This window comes from Akebia trifoliata, chromosome 1 (assembly GCF_017979445.1).
Source record: "Akebia trifoliata isolate Shusen 1 chromosome 1, ASM1797944v1, whole genome shotgun sequence".
NCBI lineage: Eukaryota > Viridiplantae > Streptophyta > Magnoliopsida > Ranunculales > Lardizabalaceae > Akebia > Akebia trifoliata.
Window position 1 is genome coordinate 31,456,113 of NC_141375.1, and position 17,646 is coordinate 31,473,758.

Sequence of the window (17,646 nt, forward strand, 5' to 3'; positions counted from 1 at the left end):
AAGTTGAAGGGGCAAAAGAGAGAATATAGTAAAATTATAGGAGGGACATCTCTTTTGGGTTAAGGGGGGTAAAAGTGAAAAAATAAAGTCGAGTCATGATAATTTGATACCCCCTTCTGACATACGCCCTCATTACAAAATCATTAATAATTTTTATCGAGATACATAAGAAAAAGATTTATAATTCCACATATTCCAAGGCAAATGATCTATAATTATGTGACGAGCATATGTCATAAGGGCATCAAAAAATTATTGTTCTTAACAAAAATACAAAATGGTATAAACTACAAAGTGCCACTTTTCTACTCTCCTTCTGTGTCACAGTAATCCATCAATCACATATTTACTTTTAACAAAGTATCATTATACTATCAATGGACCGGTTAATCAATATCAATTTTTTTTTTCAAAGTAAAAGAAAAAATTAGTTTTATCCTACTGAATGTACTCGAAACAATGAGGGACTTAAGTCAAGGCTCAATGTCCCTTCTCTTGGGTGAATGACACGTGTCATGAGTTGTCTCTGTTAAGACACATGGCAGCTCATTCTTTATACACATTTCATTAGAAGTAAAAATTATCCCCACCTATTGGTTATGGGAGGAGAATGAGAATAACAGAAGCAGCCCTCATTGTCTTTCTACCAAAGAAAATTAGCAACAAAGTGGGACAAGGAGAGGAACTCAAGATCAAACACGAATTCAAAGTCGAGATTCAGGTCTCTCTCTCTCTATCGCTAACAGAAAATCAATAAAATACGAGACCGAACAAATGTGCGAGATCTGTGTGAGACCGAACAGCTGTGCGCAGCTGTCTGGGAAGAGAAGAGAAGAGAAGAGAAGAAGAGAAGTAGAGAGAGAGAGAGTTCAGTGAGATAGAGTAAGAGAGAGGTTCTGTCGATGGAGAGAATAGAGATGAGGGCAGGGGCAAAACGGTCTTCTCATATGAATCGTTTATTCGATGTTAAATTCTCCCGCAAACACGTAAAAAAGGGGCTAATATCTGCTTCACATATTTGCGTTTAAAAACGCAAATTTGTAACACAATTTCGTAACGCAATTTTATAACAAACGGTGATTTTCGTCTTAAACACAGATTTTCAGCGTAAACGCACTGAAATCCGCATTTTGAAGTGGAAACAAACACCACCTTAATTGCTAGTGATGTAGGTAACATTCGCGCATTTCCACTACCGAGCGTAACAAGAGAGTGAGGTTAAGAATTAGATATAATAAAAAATGAGGGGTGGCATATGTGTATAAAGAGAAATGAGGGTGAAGTATAAATTCAAATGGTTACCCAACAGCTTTAAAAAAAAAAAAAATTAAAAAAACTCATCGGTTAAATCGAAATAAAAAAAAATTATACCTAATAAAAAATGGCACTTCAATTGGCATTTTTAAGTGGGGGTGAAAAAATGCCACTTTAAGTGGCATTTTTCATGAGTGTAATTCTATAATTCCCAATAAAAACGTCACTTGAAGTTACATTTTAAGTTCCTCTTGATAATTTTAAAGAATTCAATTTTTTTAAAAATATTAATTTAATTAGATTGTTTTAATAACTTTCTAATTTTTTTTTGGTAATCTGTACCTGAGTAAGAGACGAATAAATGGGTAGCACATAGACTCAAAATAATGCAAAAAATTTTTTTGAAAACATTTACAAATATTGTAGAATAATTAATGAAAAACAAAATTTGTACCCCACCATACATTGTGAGAAAGAATATGACAACTTTCATTTTCTAGAGGCCCTTTAAGTCAATCCACATTTTCATGAATCAAGAATTTGTTCATAGTTGCATACGTATGGCAGGGAGAAATGACAAATTTAACGGCATCGTCTTTAATCTCTGATTTTTTATAAAGATAATCTCCCCCATCATAGATATGATGCTTACAAAAACTCAGTCAATTCTGAAATTTCCAATCGGCATAGGACCAAACATGTTGTTATATCATTAGCTGGTGAGCTTGACCCATATATATGGTCCTGTTCGGCAGCCCACATTAGGAATATCTTGTTGGGAGCCAACAAATTTCTTACATAGGTTAAAAGTTTCAAATTGGGCTTTTTTTTTCCGTAAGGGTGATCTCTATGGCAAGGAAATCAACCTCATAAAAATAAAGAACCTCATTTTGAAACTTCTAACCCTATAAAAAATGATTTACAAATTAATGGTTCATAATTTTTCATTATATTTCATTTTTTACCTATTTTATTTTTTTCATCTTTTATCCCTTTAACATCAAAATTCTTTAGTAATATCATTTTCAATTTTATTTCTTTCACTTTTATCCCCTTAAACTTTCCATTAAACTATATTTTTGTGGGATCCACGTTATTTTCTCTATACTTTATTCCTTATAATTTTACTATATTTTCTTTTTACTTCTTAAATTTTAAAAATTTATAATAATACCGCAAACCTAATTAGGCTTGACTCAAATCCACTAATTTTGTGTTATTTTTTAGTCGTGTTCAGATTGCCACATTTACACAAATCAACTGTATTTTTTTTTGTTTTTACCCCTTTAACTCGAGAAGATGCTTGTGTCGAGAGTTATATAAAAAATCAAATATTGAAACATTTTTCAATATATAGGTTAGAAGTTTCAGAATTGACTGATTTTTTGTGAGGATGATTCTATGAGTGAGAAGATCATCCTCACAAAAAAAAAAAAAAAAAACAGCCCATAATAAAACTTCTAACCACAATTTACAAGTTGAATAATTGTAAACAAAATTTAGCCCCTTTAAAAATGTTTGATTTCTTATATGGCCCTTGAATGTGACAACCAACGTCGGGAGCTAAAATTTGTCCTATTTGGGTTAAATATTTTGGAATTGAGCTGTTATTTTTTTCTTTTTGTAAGGATGATCTTTATGGTGAGGAGGTCATCCTCACAAAATATCAATCTATTCTAAAACTTTTAACCTAATAAAAGTGATTTACAAATTAACGATCCACAATTCTTCAACATTTGAATCATTTTTGATGTGATTAGAAGTTTCACATTGATTTTTATTTATTTATTTATTTATTTTTGTGAAGATTTCCTCACCATAGAGATTACCCTCCCAAAAAGTCAGACCAATTCAAAAACTTTTAATCCGTATAGGACAAATTTTGATAGCCAATGTGATTACTTAACATTGGTTGCAAACATATCTCTCTCTCTCTCTCTCTCTCCATATATATATAGGGGAGGGGGGGACGCATTCGGAGTATATTTATAAGTGACAACTATTTTTTACATTTCTCGGACGCATCCATTTTACAAGATCCAACGAGATTTGATAGCATTGTAGAAAACATTGAAAAATGAGACATCAAATAACTCAATCTCAGTGGATTACATGAGACGAGAAACCAATATTGAAATCTTTCTTTGTATCTATGGCTCACAATCTCCCATAGGTTATGATTGCTGGAGAATTCCTTCTCAAGGAAATGTAATTTTTTTTTTTTTTTTAAAGAATGGTCATAAGAATTGAATTAATTAAAAAAAATGAATTCTATTTGATTGTACATAGCAAAGTGACAAAAAAGACGTAGCGACAAGAGTATGCTCATCTTGGCCGTGAGTTCGAAATTGAGTGCAGCATTTGGATAAAATTGGCACACGGGGTTGCGGGTTCAACACAGGTCCCTATGGAGACTTAGTCCCACCAATGTGAGCATACTACCTAGGTCAACAAAAAAAAAATTGACAAAAAAGAGTGAAGTCTTTTTTTAAAAAATAACTTTGAATTCGACTAACCTTACTAACTTAGATTTTGACTCTTACCTAAGGTCATTGAGCTCACTTGTGGCATCCAGAAACATGATCTGATGTCACATGATTGTAGTAGAGAAAAAAAATTTCTTTTTACTTTGAAAAACAATATATATAAAAAAAAGAAAAGAAGACAAAAGAATGTTAATATTCAAGGTTGAATTTTAATTTTAAATTTGGAAGTTCCATGGAAATTCAGTAACTATCCTTTTTGAAAACTTGGATAAAGCCCAATTATTATTATTCAAGTTTTTCCATGAAATCGAGAGGGTTGTAGGGTTGGATTGCTCATGTGATAATCCATTTGAGTTCAAGGACCCTTAGTAAGAGTTAAAATCTTATTGAAAATGTCTTTATCTTATTTTTGGAGGTGGGGATAATCAGTAAAAGAACAACACTATTAGGAAACGGAAAAATCATTTTCCTACAAGTGTGAGAAAATGTTTTCTCAAAATTTCCTTTGGTGAAGAATTCAGTCTCCAAGAAAATGTACAATGATGCAATGTCCCACCATTACAACATCTGCTCTAGTAAAAACTTTTTCTTTATTTTGAGTACTTGAAATGTTTAGTAGTGCTAGCACAGAAGTACTGTTTTCTAGAAAAGATTGAAATATCTTATGGCTTTATCTATTTCTTGCTTGCTTTCTCTCTTGAGTTGTAATTTCAAAAAAATTCAAAATCCTCAGAGTCTAATTTTCGGTGTATGAGAAAAGGTCGGTGTAGCCATGTAAGTTCTCTTTTTTGGATGATTTAAAATTTAAATATTTTCACATTTTGTTGAATATTTGAGCTACTTGTGTTTTCGATTGTTTGGACCTCGATCTTCTATTGTATACTAATGAGAATGACGTAAATACCTTCATTTTCAATTTCTAGTTGAAAGACTAGATTTTTCTCACAAAAATCAATCATCCTCAACCTTCTAAACTTTTATTTATGATAATTACTTTTAATTTATTCAACCTCATCTTATCCCATTGCAGAAAAATCCTTGTTTTCTTCTATCCAAAATTCCATGATCATATAATTCTTTTGCAGGTTGAAGTTGATCGAATTGGAAGGTTGAAGACGAGGATACATTTTTTTACTAAAAAGGTTGAAGGACTGATTTTGAAAATAAATTTTGAGAGATTTTACTATCGTCAATGGGGCTTGTTATTAATTTGAGAATATCATCTCAAATATTCCCCAAAACGTGGTCATTTTTTCTATATATATTTCTTTCTCATACTTTAATGGACCAACCAAATTTTAGTTCTAATCTCATGCCTAGCATACTACAAGGCTTGGGATAGGGCTGTCAATGGATCAGGTTGATACCGATTTGGTATTGATCCAGTAACAAACTTATGATATTCAAACCGACCAAAATCCTATTTTAAGTTCGAACGCAATCCGATACCTATAGTTTAGGATTCAATTTGAAGATCATTATTTTCAGATTGGCAACTCCTTTACATCTTCTCTTTGCTTTATACAAGAGTGCTAATGGACATGGGGAGGGAGTAGGCAAAGTGTGTCGTTCGTAATGAAAAGAAAGACACAACTTTGCCTCTCTATTGGACTACTAACATGAACACAATGGTCTCTCACTACGAAGTCCTAACCTAACCTAACCCAGCCTAATTCTATTTATTGAAGTATATGTTAACTATACATACATCATTTATACATTTCAAACACGTACTCGGGTCAATCACTATCATTTTAGAAGATAACTGACCCAATAAATTATCAAATTAGATTTTTATTGAATCAAGTTTTTATCAGAATCCAAACCCGAACCCAAATCCTTGAGTCTGTTCGATCCATTGACAGTCCTACCCTTGGGATGTCCAAATGTTATTAATCATGACCTCTTATGCAAGGTTGGGAAGGTTGGCCAAGGATTGTATCATGTAAATTTATAAGATTATTTATGAACATTTAAAACACAGGCTGGTAATGACGTACTGAAGACTGAATAGTAATTTTGTATATTTAAGTAAAATATAGTGTTTTAATGTCATTTGGTCGCATTAAGAAAAAAGAAATTCTTTCCAGTTATGTAGGGGAAGAGGCCTTTTATTTGTTCTGAGAGGTCCTTCTATATATGTGAGTAAATAGTCTTATTTGCCCTCAGTTTCAACTTTTTTTTAAAGAAACTGTGGAGCAAAACAGGCTCTCCCTCCCCCCCCTCTTTTCAAGAGCCTATTACAGAGGGAGAAGAGTGGGTTTTGAGGGGGAAAAAAAAACCATGTCTCTGGGTTATGCTGAGAAACTTTCTTTTAGAGAAGATGTGGGCACAGTTGGAATGTCTGAGTTTTTTGACCCACCAGAGGTTTTGCAGGAAAAAGTGGGTGTTTTCTCTCTCTCTCTCTGTTTCTCAATTGGGTTTTTGTACTTGTATCTGTTAGTTTTTTGGATTAATTACTTTTCTTTTAAATCCTGAAATGGGTTTTGATTGTAATCTCTAAAATGCAAAACCGATGAAAGTAAGTTAAACTATATGCTTAAACATAGAGAAATTATGTAAAATTTGTTACTGTAAAATAGTTTGATGGGATAAGACGGTTTTACTTCAATGGGTTTTGTTTGTTGGGTATGAGGCGTTATTCTTCTCTACGAAAATGAATTTGTATGGTCGAAAATGGTGGAATGGCAGGAGTTAAATTCGAAAGTAGTACCCATTTGCTTGTTTTGATGGTTCGTTAGATTGATTAAGAAGCAAATATCTTTGAACTATCATTCACGATTTTGGTCAGGAAATATGGATGTTCTTAGGAATATGGCAATCTTAGTTTTCTTAGATTTTGGGCTAAATTTTAGATTAATTAAGAAGAAAAATAACACACAAGCAGAAGTTTTTAATGGTAGAAACATTGGTTTGAATCAAATTTTAACATGCCAAGGGTTTTCATTTGAGATGAATTTCTTTGCAATACAAGATTCTGATATCCCACTTGGAATTTTTTTTTCCTGCAAATCCATGTAGAACATCAAGGATGTTTGGTGTCATTGGAAATATTTGTGGTTCCTTCATGTAGAGAATGGGAATGCTTTTTATTTATTTATTTGCGTCCTTGTCATTGTGAGTTTGATCTTGAATTGGGGTGAAATTTGCAGAAGGGTAGTTTGAGATCGAAGTTCCCACAAGAAAGGCAAAGTTGCATTATTGACTAGAATTTGTCTCGATATTTTTGTAATTGCTATCATTCCTTATCTATGGGGGTAATTATTGCTCGTGCCCTTTACAGACTTGTTATTGATTTCTAGGGTTTTATAGCCTCATAGGAGAGTCTTATGTTAGCTGTCATCTGAGCACTAGATGTGTACAGCTCAAATTGTACAGTCACAATTGGGGAAATCTCAAACCGACATAATTTGGTGATTTCTTTTGCTGATTTTTATTTGATTTGTTTCTATATAATGTAGGACTTGCATTTAACATTAGCAAATTGAATACCCTAGGATGGTGGACAATGATAGTACTTCTATGAGTAGACTTTGCTATTGTGCTAGCTGACCTTTACTTATAGATTTATTTCCTAGGATTCCTTTGTTCACAGGTGGTTATCTACAATGCCAGTTGATTGGGCATATAGGGGAATGTATATTCAACTCTGTGAACTGAGTGTTTAAGGGTCCTTTACTTAGCATGAATTTGGTCCTGAATTAATGGATCAATATGATTTTTCTGCATGATCATTTTAATTAATAAAGCTACTCTGATTGGTGGATTTATGAACAAAGAGGTAAAATGGTGAGAAGGTCTTTGTAAATGGAGTGATGTTTTAGAGCTCCACCTTACTGGTCACAATTGGTTTATCTACTTTTGGTTCTTTTTTATGCTTCCTTTTGTTTGTGGAATGGAGATACTAAGAACTTGTTACATACTGTTTGCTTCCTTTGCCGGTCCTCAACTTTTTAAATTTTTATGTTGGCAGATTGAAGAACTTGCTCTGATGATACAAAAGGTAGGTTCCTTCCAAGAACTTGATCATCATTTATTTTTTTGGTTTATTTATTTTTAAGAGTAAGCATGTTTGATTTTTTATTTTATTTTATTTTTATGCTTAATCTGTTTAGACTGTCTTTGCCTATACTTGCAGAGCAAGCATCTAGTTGCATTTACAGGTGCAGGGATATCGACTTCTTGTGGTATACCTGATTTTCGAGGCCCCAAGGGAGTTTGGACGCTTCAGGTGAAAATAGTTAAATTTATTGAAAAATTACGTAAACTTCACATTATGAGCTAGAAAAGCCATTCTTGTTCCTTTTTCTTTATTATTTTTCTTTTTCTTCGTAATTTTAATTTAAGAGGAATCGTAGAATATCCATTTTGCACACCCATGGGAAGGTCTACTGATGGCATGCTGGTAAATATGGGTAGATCTAGGAAGGATATATGAGATTTGCTAGACCCACAAATGACTTGATTGGATGCTCTCAGCCATCTGTTTTGTGACCTTTTTTTTCCCTCTGAATTTTGACCAAATCATTTCTAATGGCTATAAAGAATCAATAATACAATGGGTTTGATGGCTGAAGTCACTCAGTTGGATAATTCTCGGTGTAAGAGATTGTGTGGCTGAGACTGGCTGAATGATCCTCCATCTTCACTTTGTGAACGTTTCTGCTGTTAGCCTGCATAGTCCTCAACAACTACTTGTGATTTTCTGTCAACTGAAAAGGAGCTCATGTCAGAAGCAGGCACCTGAGCATGGCTTGTTTTTTTTTTTTTTTTTTTGAAGTCAAACTAAACCTCTAAAATGCTTTGGTTGAAAACATGCCTCAAATTTTGAGATGGTTCCTTTCATTGTTTTCTTTTCTTTCCTTTATTTACATTTTGAATTGCAGCGTGAAGGCAAAGGTGTCCCTGAAGCATCTCTACCATTTCACCGTGCAATGCCAAGTTTGACTCATATGGCTCTGGTTGAACTGGAGAAGGCTGGTATCTTAAAGTTTGTTATTAGCCAGGTATGGTACATAATTTTATACTACTATTTTCATCCTATGGGCTTTGTTCCGTCTTTAGCAGTATGTCATGCAGTTCACTACTTAAAGAAAATATTTGGTATTGTAGTTCATTGATTAGCTCATTTTCTAGACTTGAAACGTAAGTTCTAGTCTAAAGGCAAGATTCTTTAAAAAGAACTATATATTTACTGATAAGAAAATAAGGAATTTTTTGGACTTGGCTACCTCAACTTCAAAAAAAAAAAAAAAAAAATTCGGTCAAAAGGGTTGTTGCGGGGCATTATTTTTGCATCAAACATCAAAGATAGGTTTACAAAAGAAATTTTCTGTTGGTTGGTCTAATTTTTTAGTGAAGCCATGTCTAGGATGTATCCATTAATTAATTGGATGATCCAAATCCATTAGGAGGGGCATATGTGCTTTGTCTTCAGTAGGTTTTCATTTGAGGGTTATGGATCTCAAATCCATTGGGTAATCTCACTAGTCCTATATCATATTTCATGGTGCTTTTTGATACTTGAATAACCATTTAGTTATTTGTGAAATATGTTCAGCATTTTGGCTCAAGTTTTCATTTTCTAAAACTTATCATGCCAGAATGTGGATAGTCTCCATCTTAGATCCGGAATACCGAGGGAGAAACTTGCTGAATTACATGGAAATTCCTTTAGGGAACTTTGCCCCTCTTGTGGATCTGAGTAAGATTTGAAGTTTTAACTGCATTTTACAATTGTATTATATTGTAGAAAGTGGAACAACTCTATTGAAGTGTATATAATGGAAATACTCAATCTTTCATCATTTATTATCTTATGCACTTAATTTGTCAAGGTATTTACGGGATTTTGAGGTGGAGACCATTGGATTGAAGGAGACGTCAAGGCGCTGTTCTGATGAAAAGTGCGGAGCAAAACTTAAGGACACAGTTCTTGATTGGGAAGTAAGTTGTTTCCAGCTTTGCTTGGTCTTATTGTAGCCTTAACATCTTCTTGGCCAAAAACTGGTCATTTCGGAATGTTTTGGTGGCACATTCTGGTTTCAATACGCTGAGGTGAGTGAAAAATTGAATGTTTAGGATTCTTTTGGAATGTTTTGATCGAGACCATTTCAGTCTTGAGACCGTTCGGTTTTTCTCTTGACTAAAACATTGCCTCAAAATGAGATTTTAAATCATTATTCCATTTTGAAATGGTAAATCTTTATGATTGAAATTATATCTTCTTTTGCAGGATGCATTACCTTCGAAGGAGATGAATCAAGCAGAGAAACACTGTCGAATGGCTGACATTGTACTGTGTTTAGGAACCAGGTAATTATGGGGCTACACCATCTTCTTCCAAAACTGCACAATTGGGTTCTATGACTTTTCTGGTAATGCTATCTTTTTTGTTACTCAGTATTTGTTATTTTGTTTTGTAAATTCTGAGGAAGTTGCAAGAACGCCTAGGAATTGTTTGCATAGAATTATGTTATAGGGAGATTTCCAACCATCGACTTATTGCGAAGGAAGGGATTTTACTTAGCAAATTTTTGTAGTCTCTGCAAATCGGATGGGGAGTCGGTAAATCGTTTGCTCCTGCATTGTCGTTACGCTCATAAGGTTTGGAGCCATTACCTTAATTTGTTCAGGGTGATAAGTTGCTTGCCATATTCGGTGAAGATGTTGGAAAGTTGGATTGAGTGGGGCAAGCATTTGATCAAGGCAAAACGGGTGCTTTGGGATTTTGCCCCCTTTTCTTTGTGCTGGCTTATTTGGAAGGAAAGGAATAAGTGGGTGTTCGAAAACAAAGTTACATAGGAACACGAACTAGTCCTGGAGGTGTTAGCATTGTTATTTTTTTGGTGCAAGAGGTTTAAGGAATTTAAGGGTATTTTCTTCGAAGATTTCCTTGTTAGATGGGAGAGGGTGTGTAATATTAGTATAGGGTAATCTTCTTCTTGTTTGGGCCTGTTTTGGTCCTTTTTGGGCATTTGGTCGCCTCTTGATAGGTTTGTATTGCTTTCTCTCAGGTGGCCTTCTCGACCTCCGTTTTTTGAATAGAATTATCTTTACCTATCAAATTTTTACTTTTTTCCCTTCATCGATAAAGCAATTTTATAAAAGAATAAGAAGGAAAATGTATGAAAAGGTTGAGAAAACCTGCCCGAAAGAGGAGAGCAAAATAAAAAAACAGCTAATACATAAGATTAAAGCATCGGTCTGGCTAACTATAGACTCCCATCTGAAGACATGTTCTTTGAAGAACAATCCTTAATGGCCTTGGCCCATTTGGTGAATGTAAGATTTGATGTCCAAATTATCTTCATGAAGATCCTTTTCATTACCTTCAAAAGCCCTCCTATTCAGCCCCTTGCAAAGATCCCAACAAAGCACAATGACAGCAATCTCCAAAAGAATATGACCCCCCCTGCCAGAGAACACATGATTATACCAACCACTAAGGAGACTGGGAAAAAAAATTGAAGAATCCAAGACACGCCAAAGGAGCTGAAAAATAAAAACTGAACCTTACTTGTGAAGGCACAATGAAGATTTGAAGATTCGGCACTAGATTTATACATCTAACAATAATCCACAACAATGGTCTTACCACTGTTGATTTGATTAATGGTGAGAATTTTAGAGAGACACACACCATGCAAAGAATACAAGTAATAATTTTACCATTCATCTTTTTATTAGGCCATTGAAATTTTCATAAACCAGCTGGTCTAGAAACACTTATATTACTTGATCTTTATTATTATTATTAATTAATTAATTAATTAATTTGTTTTTTTGGGGGGTGGGGTGTTGGTTTTCTTCCATGAGTTGTAGCTTGGGGTTCTTTGTTGTGCATAATGTGTTCCTCTTTTTTGCGACTTTGCTTGGATCACAATGTACCTGGCTACTCTGTGCAGTTTGCAGATTACTCCTGCATGCAACTTGCCTTTAAAATCTATACGTGGTGGGGGAAAGGTCGTAATTGTAAATCTTCAGGTATTCCCTGGTTTCTTCATATCATATCCTTGGTTCTATAGGCAGCCATAGTAGAAAGACATGACTGGATATCAAAGTGGTGTAGACCAAATATTTTCCTACTGCGAATGATTACAAGCCCTTCTTTCACCTGTAGCTGTGCTTACTACCACGCAATGAGACTCTTCACATCTCAGATAAGCCCATTTTGACTGCGTCAAATATGTTACCGCACTGTTTTATACTCTTCCGTCCATTGTTTAAAATTCTTCATTATGTGAACTCTGACATATATAATAGACACTTATTGTCGTAAAATATTGTTTTGTATTAAAGGATCCTATCAAACACTCAACATAGCTGTTTGTTCAACACCTTAATTTATTACTCTTTTTTTGGCTGTTGGTGCTATTTAGAAACCAATAAGGAAATTTTAAGAATTAGACTTTGGGGAAATTCTCATGCTTATTCACATACATTAACTGATATCAATTTAATACATTATAAATGATATATAACAAATGGATGTGTCATGTCAGGCTTTCTGGGGTCATTGCATTTTACATGACCCTCATGCATTATTTGACATTTGTGTCTAATCTACCAACCATGATTGGTAATTGTCTTTATGTTTTAACTTTAAGCAATTCTAAAATATTGAAAATTGGTTAGAAATGTGGCTGTCTCCTTAATTATCTTTCATATCTATCGAAAATGGATGTTAGGGGTTGCAGAATGAATTGTTCTCTATATTAAAATGTAATAAATAGATCATGAAGTGCATTAAGGTTCCTCACCCATTTAAACCTTATCTCTTTCTCTCCAACCATGGAACCACACAATGGTTCTATTAAATAATGTGCATCCCTCTCCTTATTTATTTATATTTGGTATCAATGTTGAAAGAAAGCAAATGTATAATACGAGAGTTTTGGCTAGTTTTGTATAAAACCAAGCCTATTTTTCTCTTAATATGGCTCATAAGACAGAAAAATTGCTTTCAAGTATTTATCAAGTCACTACTTCTACATTGATATTAGCTGCAGCATTCTTGTGCCCCAGGGGGGTAATATTAGGATGCAATCATTGCATTACAGCATCTTAGCAATCTATTAAATCATGGCTCTGTATAGTGGAATGGAGGAACAAGCTTCGTTTAGCCAACCCCGAATCTTTGGGATAGAGCTTTAAGGATGATGGACAATCTATTAAATAATTTGAAGTTTTTACCTGAACGGAAACAATCTTTGCTTTGTTTGGGATTTAAGTACATCTCTCATAGTGCATTGGTGAATATGTAGCAAGAAAAAACTGCCGAAGAGGTAAAGACATTATATTTCCTGTCATGAGCTGACTTTAGCTTTACTTTGGGGGTGCACACATTCAACAGAGATTTTCATGAATGAAGTATTTCCCTCATTTCTGATAGAAAAAAGTTTCAATTTGGTTTTGTAGCAAACTCCAAAGGACAAGAAAGCAAGTTTGGTAATCCATGGGCTTGTGGATAAGGTACTCTCTTTTTAACATCTAATCTTATGAGTATCTAGCTTACAAGCATATAGAATCTTGTGGATTTCATCCTTTTAGTGGAAATAGTTGATATAGATAATTTGTGTGTGCGTGCGTCAATACTAATTGAAAAAAACCCTATCATTTTCTCAATACTTATCTAGCCATTTATCAAATCTTTATGACTTTCGTACTTAATCTCTATATACTTCTCTCTTGTAAGCATGCTATGTGAACTCTATTTGCTCATGGTTCTGACAACACTGTACGTTTTAAGTTCCTACATTCCATGCGGTCAAACAAATTATATTGGGTTCTTACTATAATTGCCATTTTTTTTTTATCAGTATAAATTTTATTGGTTTCTTAATATAATTGTTATTATCAGCTGTATGTTCTGAAGTTGGCATTTCGTTGAAATATTAGTAATAACTTGAGTAAGAACAGGTAATAGCAGGTGTTATGCACTTGCTTAATCTTCAGATTCCTCCATACATTCGGGTCGATCTTCTCCAGATCAGTCTTAAGCAATTTGTCAGAAGTACAGGTATATTTCCTGTGTTTCTACTGTTTTTTATTATATATACATAAATATATATATATGTATGTATGTATGTATGGGTGGGGTTCCTACGACCCACATTGCGACTCACATTGCGACACCGTTTTTGTCTTATATGGGCAAAAAGGTTTGGAATGGGCTGATTTTTTGTGAGGATGATCTCTGTGATGAGGGGAGCATCCTTGCAAAAAATCATCCCATTCCAAAACTTCTAACCCCATCAAAATTGATTTACAAAAATTGGACGGTCTAAAATTTTTCAACTTGTAAACATGGGGCTAGAAGTTTCATAATGAGCTGATTTTTGGCAAGGATGATCTCCTCACCATAGAGATCATCCTCACAAAAAATCAACCCATTCCAAACATTTTTGTATAAGACAAAACACTGTCGCAATGTGAGTAGCTTTATGTGTCTATGGAACCCGACCCTATATATATATAGGGAAATGTTCAGCACCCAACATTTTACCCAACAATTTGCCCAACATGTTTTGTCCTACATGGGTTAGAAGTTTTGGAATGGGCTGATTTTTGGTGATGATGATCTCTATGGTGAGGAGATCATCCTCACAAAAAATCAGCCCATTCCAAAACTTCTAACCCCATGTTTACAAGTTGAAAAATCGTGGACTGTCCATTTTTTATAAACCATTTGTGATGGGGTTAGAAGTTTTGGAATGGGCTGATTTTTTGTGAGGATGATCTCCTCACCATAGAGATCATCCTCACAAAAAATCAACCTATTCCAAAACTTCTAACCCATGTAGGACAAAACATGTTGGGCAAAATGTTGGGTGCCGAACGGGACCCATACATACATATATATATAGTGATTACACAGTGATACATATGTAAATATGTTGTACCTGTGACACACACATTGGTTGATATAGACCATCATGATGGGCCATTACTAGTGGATCAACGTATCAAAAGATCAGAACTATCAAATGACAACTGTGAATAATTTTTTTGTCTTGACTATTGATTTGAAAGCCAAATCTTTGAATGGTTTTAATGTCATCTGATTGGTGATTTTTAGACTAACTGATGTACGGGGTGGAACCATTGTTTGGGCTGTCTGGCCCTATGGTTATGATTCCATGTTTATGTTACACAATCAAATGAGGATATCTTCTCATTTGGAATGTCTGCTACCTATTTGAGGTACCTGTTTATAGATGCCTGACACGTGCTTCATTCACTTGCAATGCAGATAAAAGATACATAAAATGGACTCTCAAGGTAGCCAGTGTGCATGGTCAGAGAGCTCCATTGCCCTTTGTCAGATCAGTTGAGGTAAAGAAATTTCTAGACATTCTTTCCTAGAAATAAATTCAAACTCCGACCTAGTGTTGGCTAAATAATACATTCTTATTTTGGAGTTTTTTCATAAAAAATTATTCTTTGTTAAAGGAGTTCATTAAGTTTGTTCCACTCTTTCGTTGAATGATATCCCCACTTGTTAATTTTAACTGGAGCTGATCCTTGTGTATTTGCAATCTAGGTTTCCTTTCCAGATAGGCCAGAACTGAAGGCTGCCATTCTACATAAGCAACCATTTCAGCTGAAGAGGTACCTTCAATTGGTTTCAATGCTGTATTTCTGTGTAAGATATTTCAAATATCTTTCGTAAGGGTTCGTGAAATTATTATTATTACTGATATTATAATTGAGAACTGTGGCCTTGAGTGAAAGGTGCCAACTTGCTGACCACTAATCCCGCTTGCATAGCACACACACACCCATGACACATTCAACCTCTATCCCTACGTACATGAGTTGTACCTGCGACCCACCACTTGAAAAGCCCACCTAGAAGATTTAGACTAAATAGTGATCAATTGTATGTCTGAATCATGCAATGTGTAGATATTCACTTTGGGTTTAAGAGCTTGTTTGGATACACATAAAAAAGTAACTTTTTTTTATAAACTTTTGAAAGTTAAAAGGTTGAAAAGCTTGTTAGGATTCATTTTAGAAAACTACTCTCAAAAAGTAACAAATCTTAATTTTTAAAAAGCAAAAGGAAACTACTTTTTTACTTTCTAAAAGTTAATTTCTCCTAAAGCTACTTTATTCCTTTCTACTTTCTATCCAAACAGGCTCTAAGTATGTTTTCTCAAGGAATTGCAATAAATTTTACTGATTGGATCAAGTTTCAGTCTAGAACACCTTATGAGAACCATAGACCGGTAGGTCCCAACCCTTCACCATTTGTTATTATACCACACTGGTAGGTCAGATCTACATTTGTATTCCTCAGTTTCTTTTTGCAACTTTTTCTATGTTTTGTCATGTACCAGGGAGATGTTGAGGACGCGACCTGTTAAAATGTTGTTGAAGCTTAACTTCGGTGATGGTTGTGGGTGTCCTTGCACCAGTATCGACTTCCCAGTTGATTTCCAGGTTAGAAACTTGTAATTTTTTAGTTTTTTTTTCCTTCCTTTGATATGTTTCTTTCAGGGCTAGTTTATGAACTATGGAAATTCCTGTTTCATGTGATGTGCCTGGTCAATGTTTCCGAAGTTTTTCATTATGACCATTGTTTTGCTATGACTACAAACTTTTTTTTATGGGGCCATGGATATCAAATGCCTTGGGGAATATTTTCAACCAATAAAATCGAGGCAAAATAAAAATAAAAATTAGAGAGCTGTTATTGGCATCCCAACTTTTACTAATTGCACCCAAATTAAAAATAAAGAAAATTAGTGAATGGTTGGGAATAAGTAAAAGTCGGGGTGCCAATAGAATCTCTCTCGTTTTTTAGCTAGATTTCTATTTTTTTGCGTTTATGATTTTATATGAGCCTAATCATAAGTGTAAACAACTACTGAAAGTGTTTGAATGAGTGCTATAATGTTTTGTAATGTTGAGATTATAATTTAAGCCTAAACTTTGTAATGTGTTATAATCTTTGATTGGGGTGTGATGAATAATTTAAGAAACTGGGGTGTAATAATAAAAGTTGGGGTGCCAATATCAGCTCTCAAAATTTTATGTATATCCAAGGATGGGTCTTATTTCTCTCCCAAATAGTGCGTACCACTTGCATGGGTGTTAGTTATCTTCCCTTGGTCTTGGGTTCTAGTCTTCCATCCCAAATCCTAACTAGATTAACTGTCAATAATTGTACCCTCTCAAGAAAAGATTAAAACCGTGCAGGTTTCGACAGACAGCTTCAAACATGATATGGATACCATTGTACAGAAACTTAAGGACACAGCGATCCAAGGTTTGTGCTGCGGACAATGTGCAGCTGTTGAGAGAAAGACCCTTACAGCTCCAAGAAGTGAGATCACTGTCTACGCCATTGTGACCAATATTGTTGGCCACAGAAGTCTTTTCATCAACTCCAAAGCAATTGGGTTCGTCCCGGAGAGTGATGGCAACATTGTGAAAAGGCGTGATGAGAAAATGAATGGAACTGAAACATCTCTAAAGAGACCGAAAGTATATTAACCAGTACATCTAATCTTAGTTTTATGTCTATTAACCACAAGGGGCGGGGGATGATATGGGTTTTGTAGATATTTCAGTTATGAAACTTAACCAGCTGTATGCAGAGATCGAGTGAATTTTGTAAACTACACTCAGTCTGATAGGGGAGAAAGGGGAACATGGCTGCCATGGCCTGAACTTGTATGTAGTCTCAGAACAGGTTCAGAAACATCTTGGTGGCAAGAGGGTTAAAGTCATGGATTTCATTTCATGTGTTTAATTTTTTTTTTTTTTTTTAAAACCCAAAATTGGATGGATGTCTTAATGCTACTGAAATGCAAACATCGTTTCGGATTTAGTATTTAATGAGTATTTTGTACTATTATATGCTATTGCATCTCAGTGCCAGGTCGTGAAGTACAGT

The 17,646-nt window shown here is 34.4% G+C and overlaps 1 protein-coding gene across 2 annotated transcripts; it reads left to right on the forward strand.

Annotated features, from left to right (window-relative positions):
• Positions 1-5,885: 5,885 nt before the first annotated feature.
• SRT1 (sirtuin 1) lies at positions 5,886-17,505 on the forward strand. Of its 2 annotated transcripts, XM_086452037.1 has the most exons (14): positions 5,899-6,122; positions 7,714-7,743; positions 7,879-7,971; positions 8,627-8,746; positions 9,344-9,444; positions 9,578-9,686; positions 9,976-10,055; positions 11,648-11,726; positions 13,161-13,214; positions 13,662-13,761; positions 14,995-15,077; positions 15,286-15,353; positions 16,085-16,187; positions 16,947-17,505. In XM_086452037.1, exons 1-14 carry the CDS (start codon positions 6,024-6,026, stop codon positions 17,241-17,243), a joined length of 1,416 nt encoding a protein of 471 aa, XP_086308163.1. In that variant the 5' UTR covers positions 5,899-6,023; the 3' UTR covers positions 17,244-17,505. The 2 variants fall into 2 exon arrangements, with proteins under 2 accessions (XP_086308169.1, XP_086308163.1); XM_086452043.1 differs by lacking the exons at positions 16,085-16,187; positions 16,947-17,505 and adding an exon at positions 15,884-16,067 and having other exon boundaries at positions 5,886-6,122.
• The last annotated feature ends 141 nt before the right edge of the window (positions 17,506-17,646 follow it).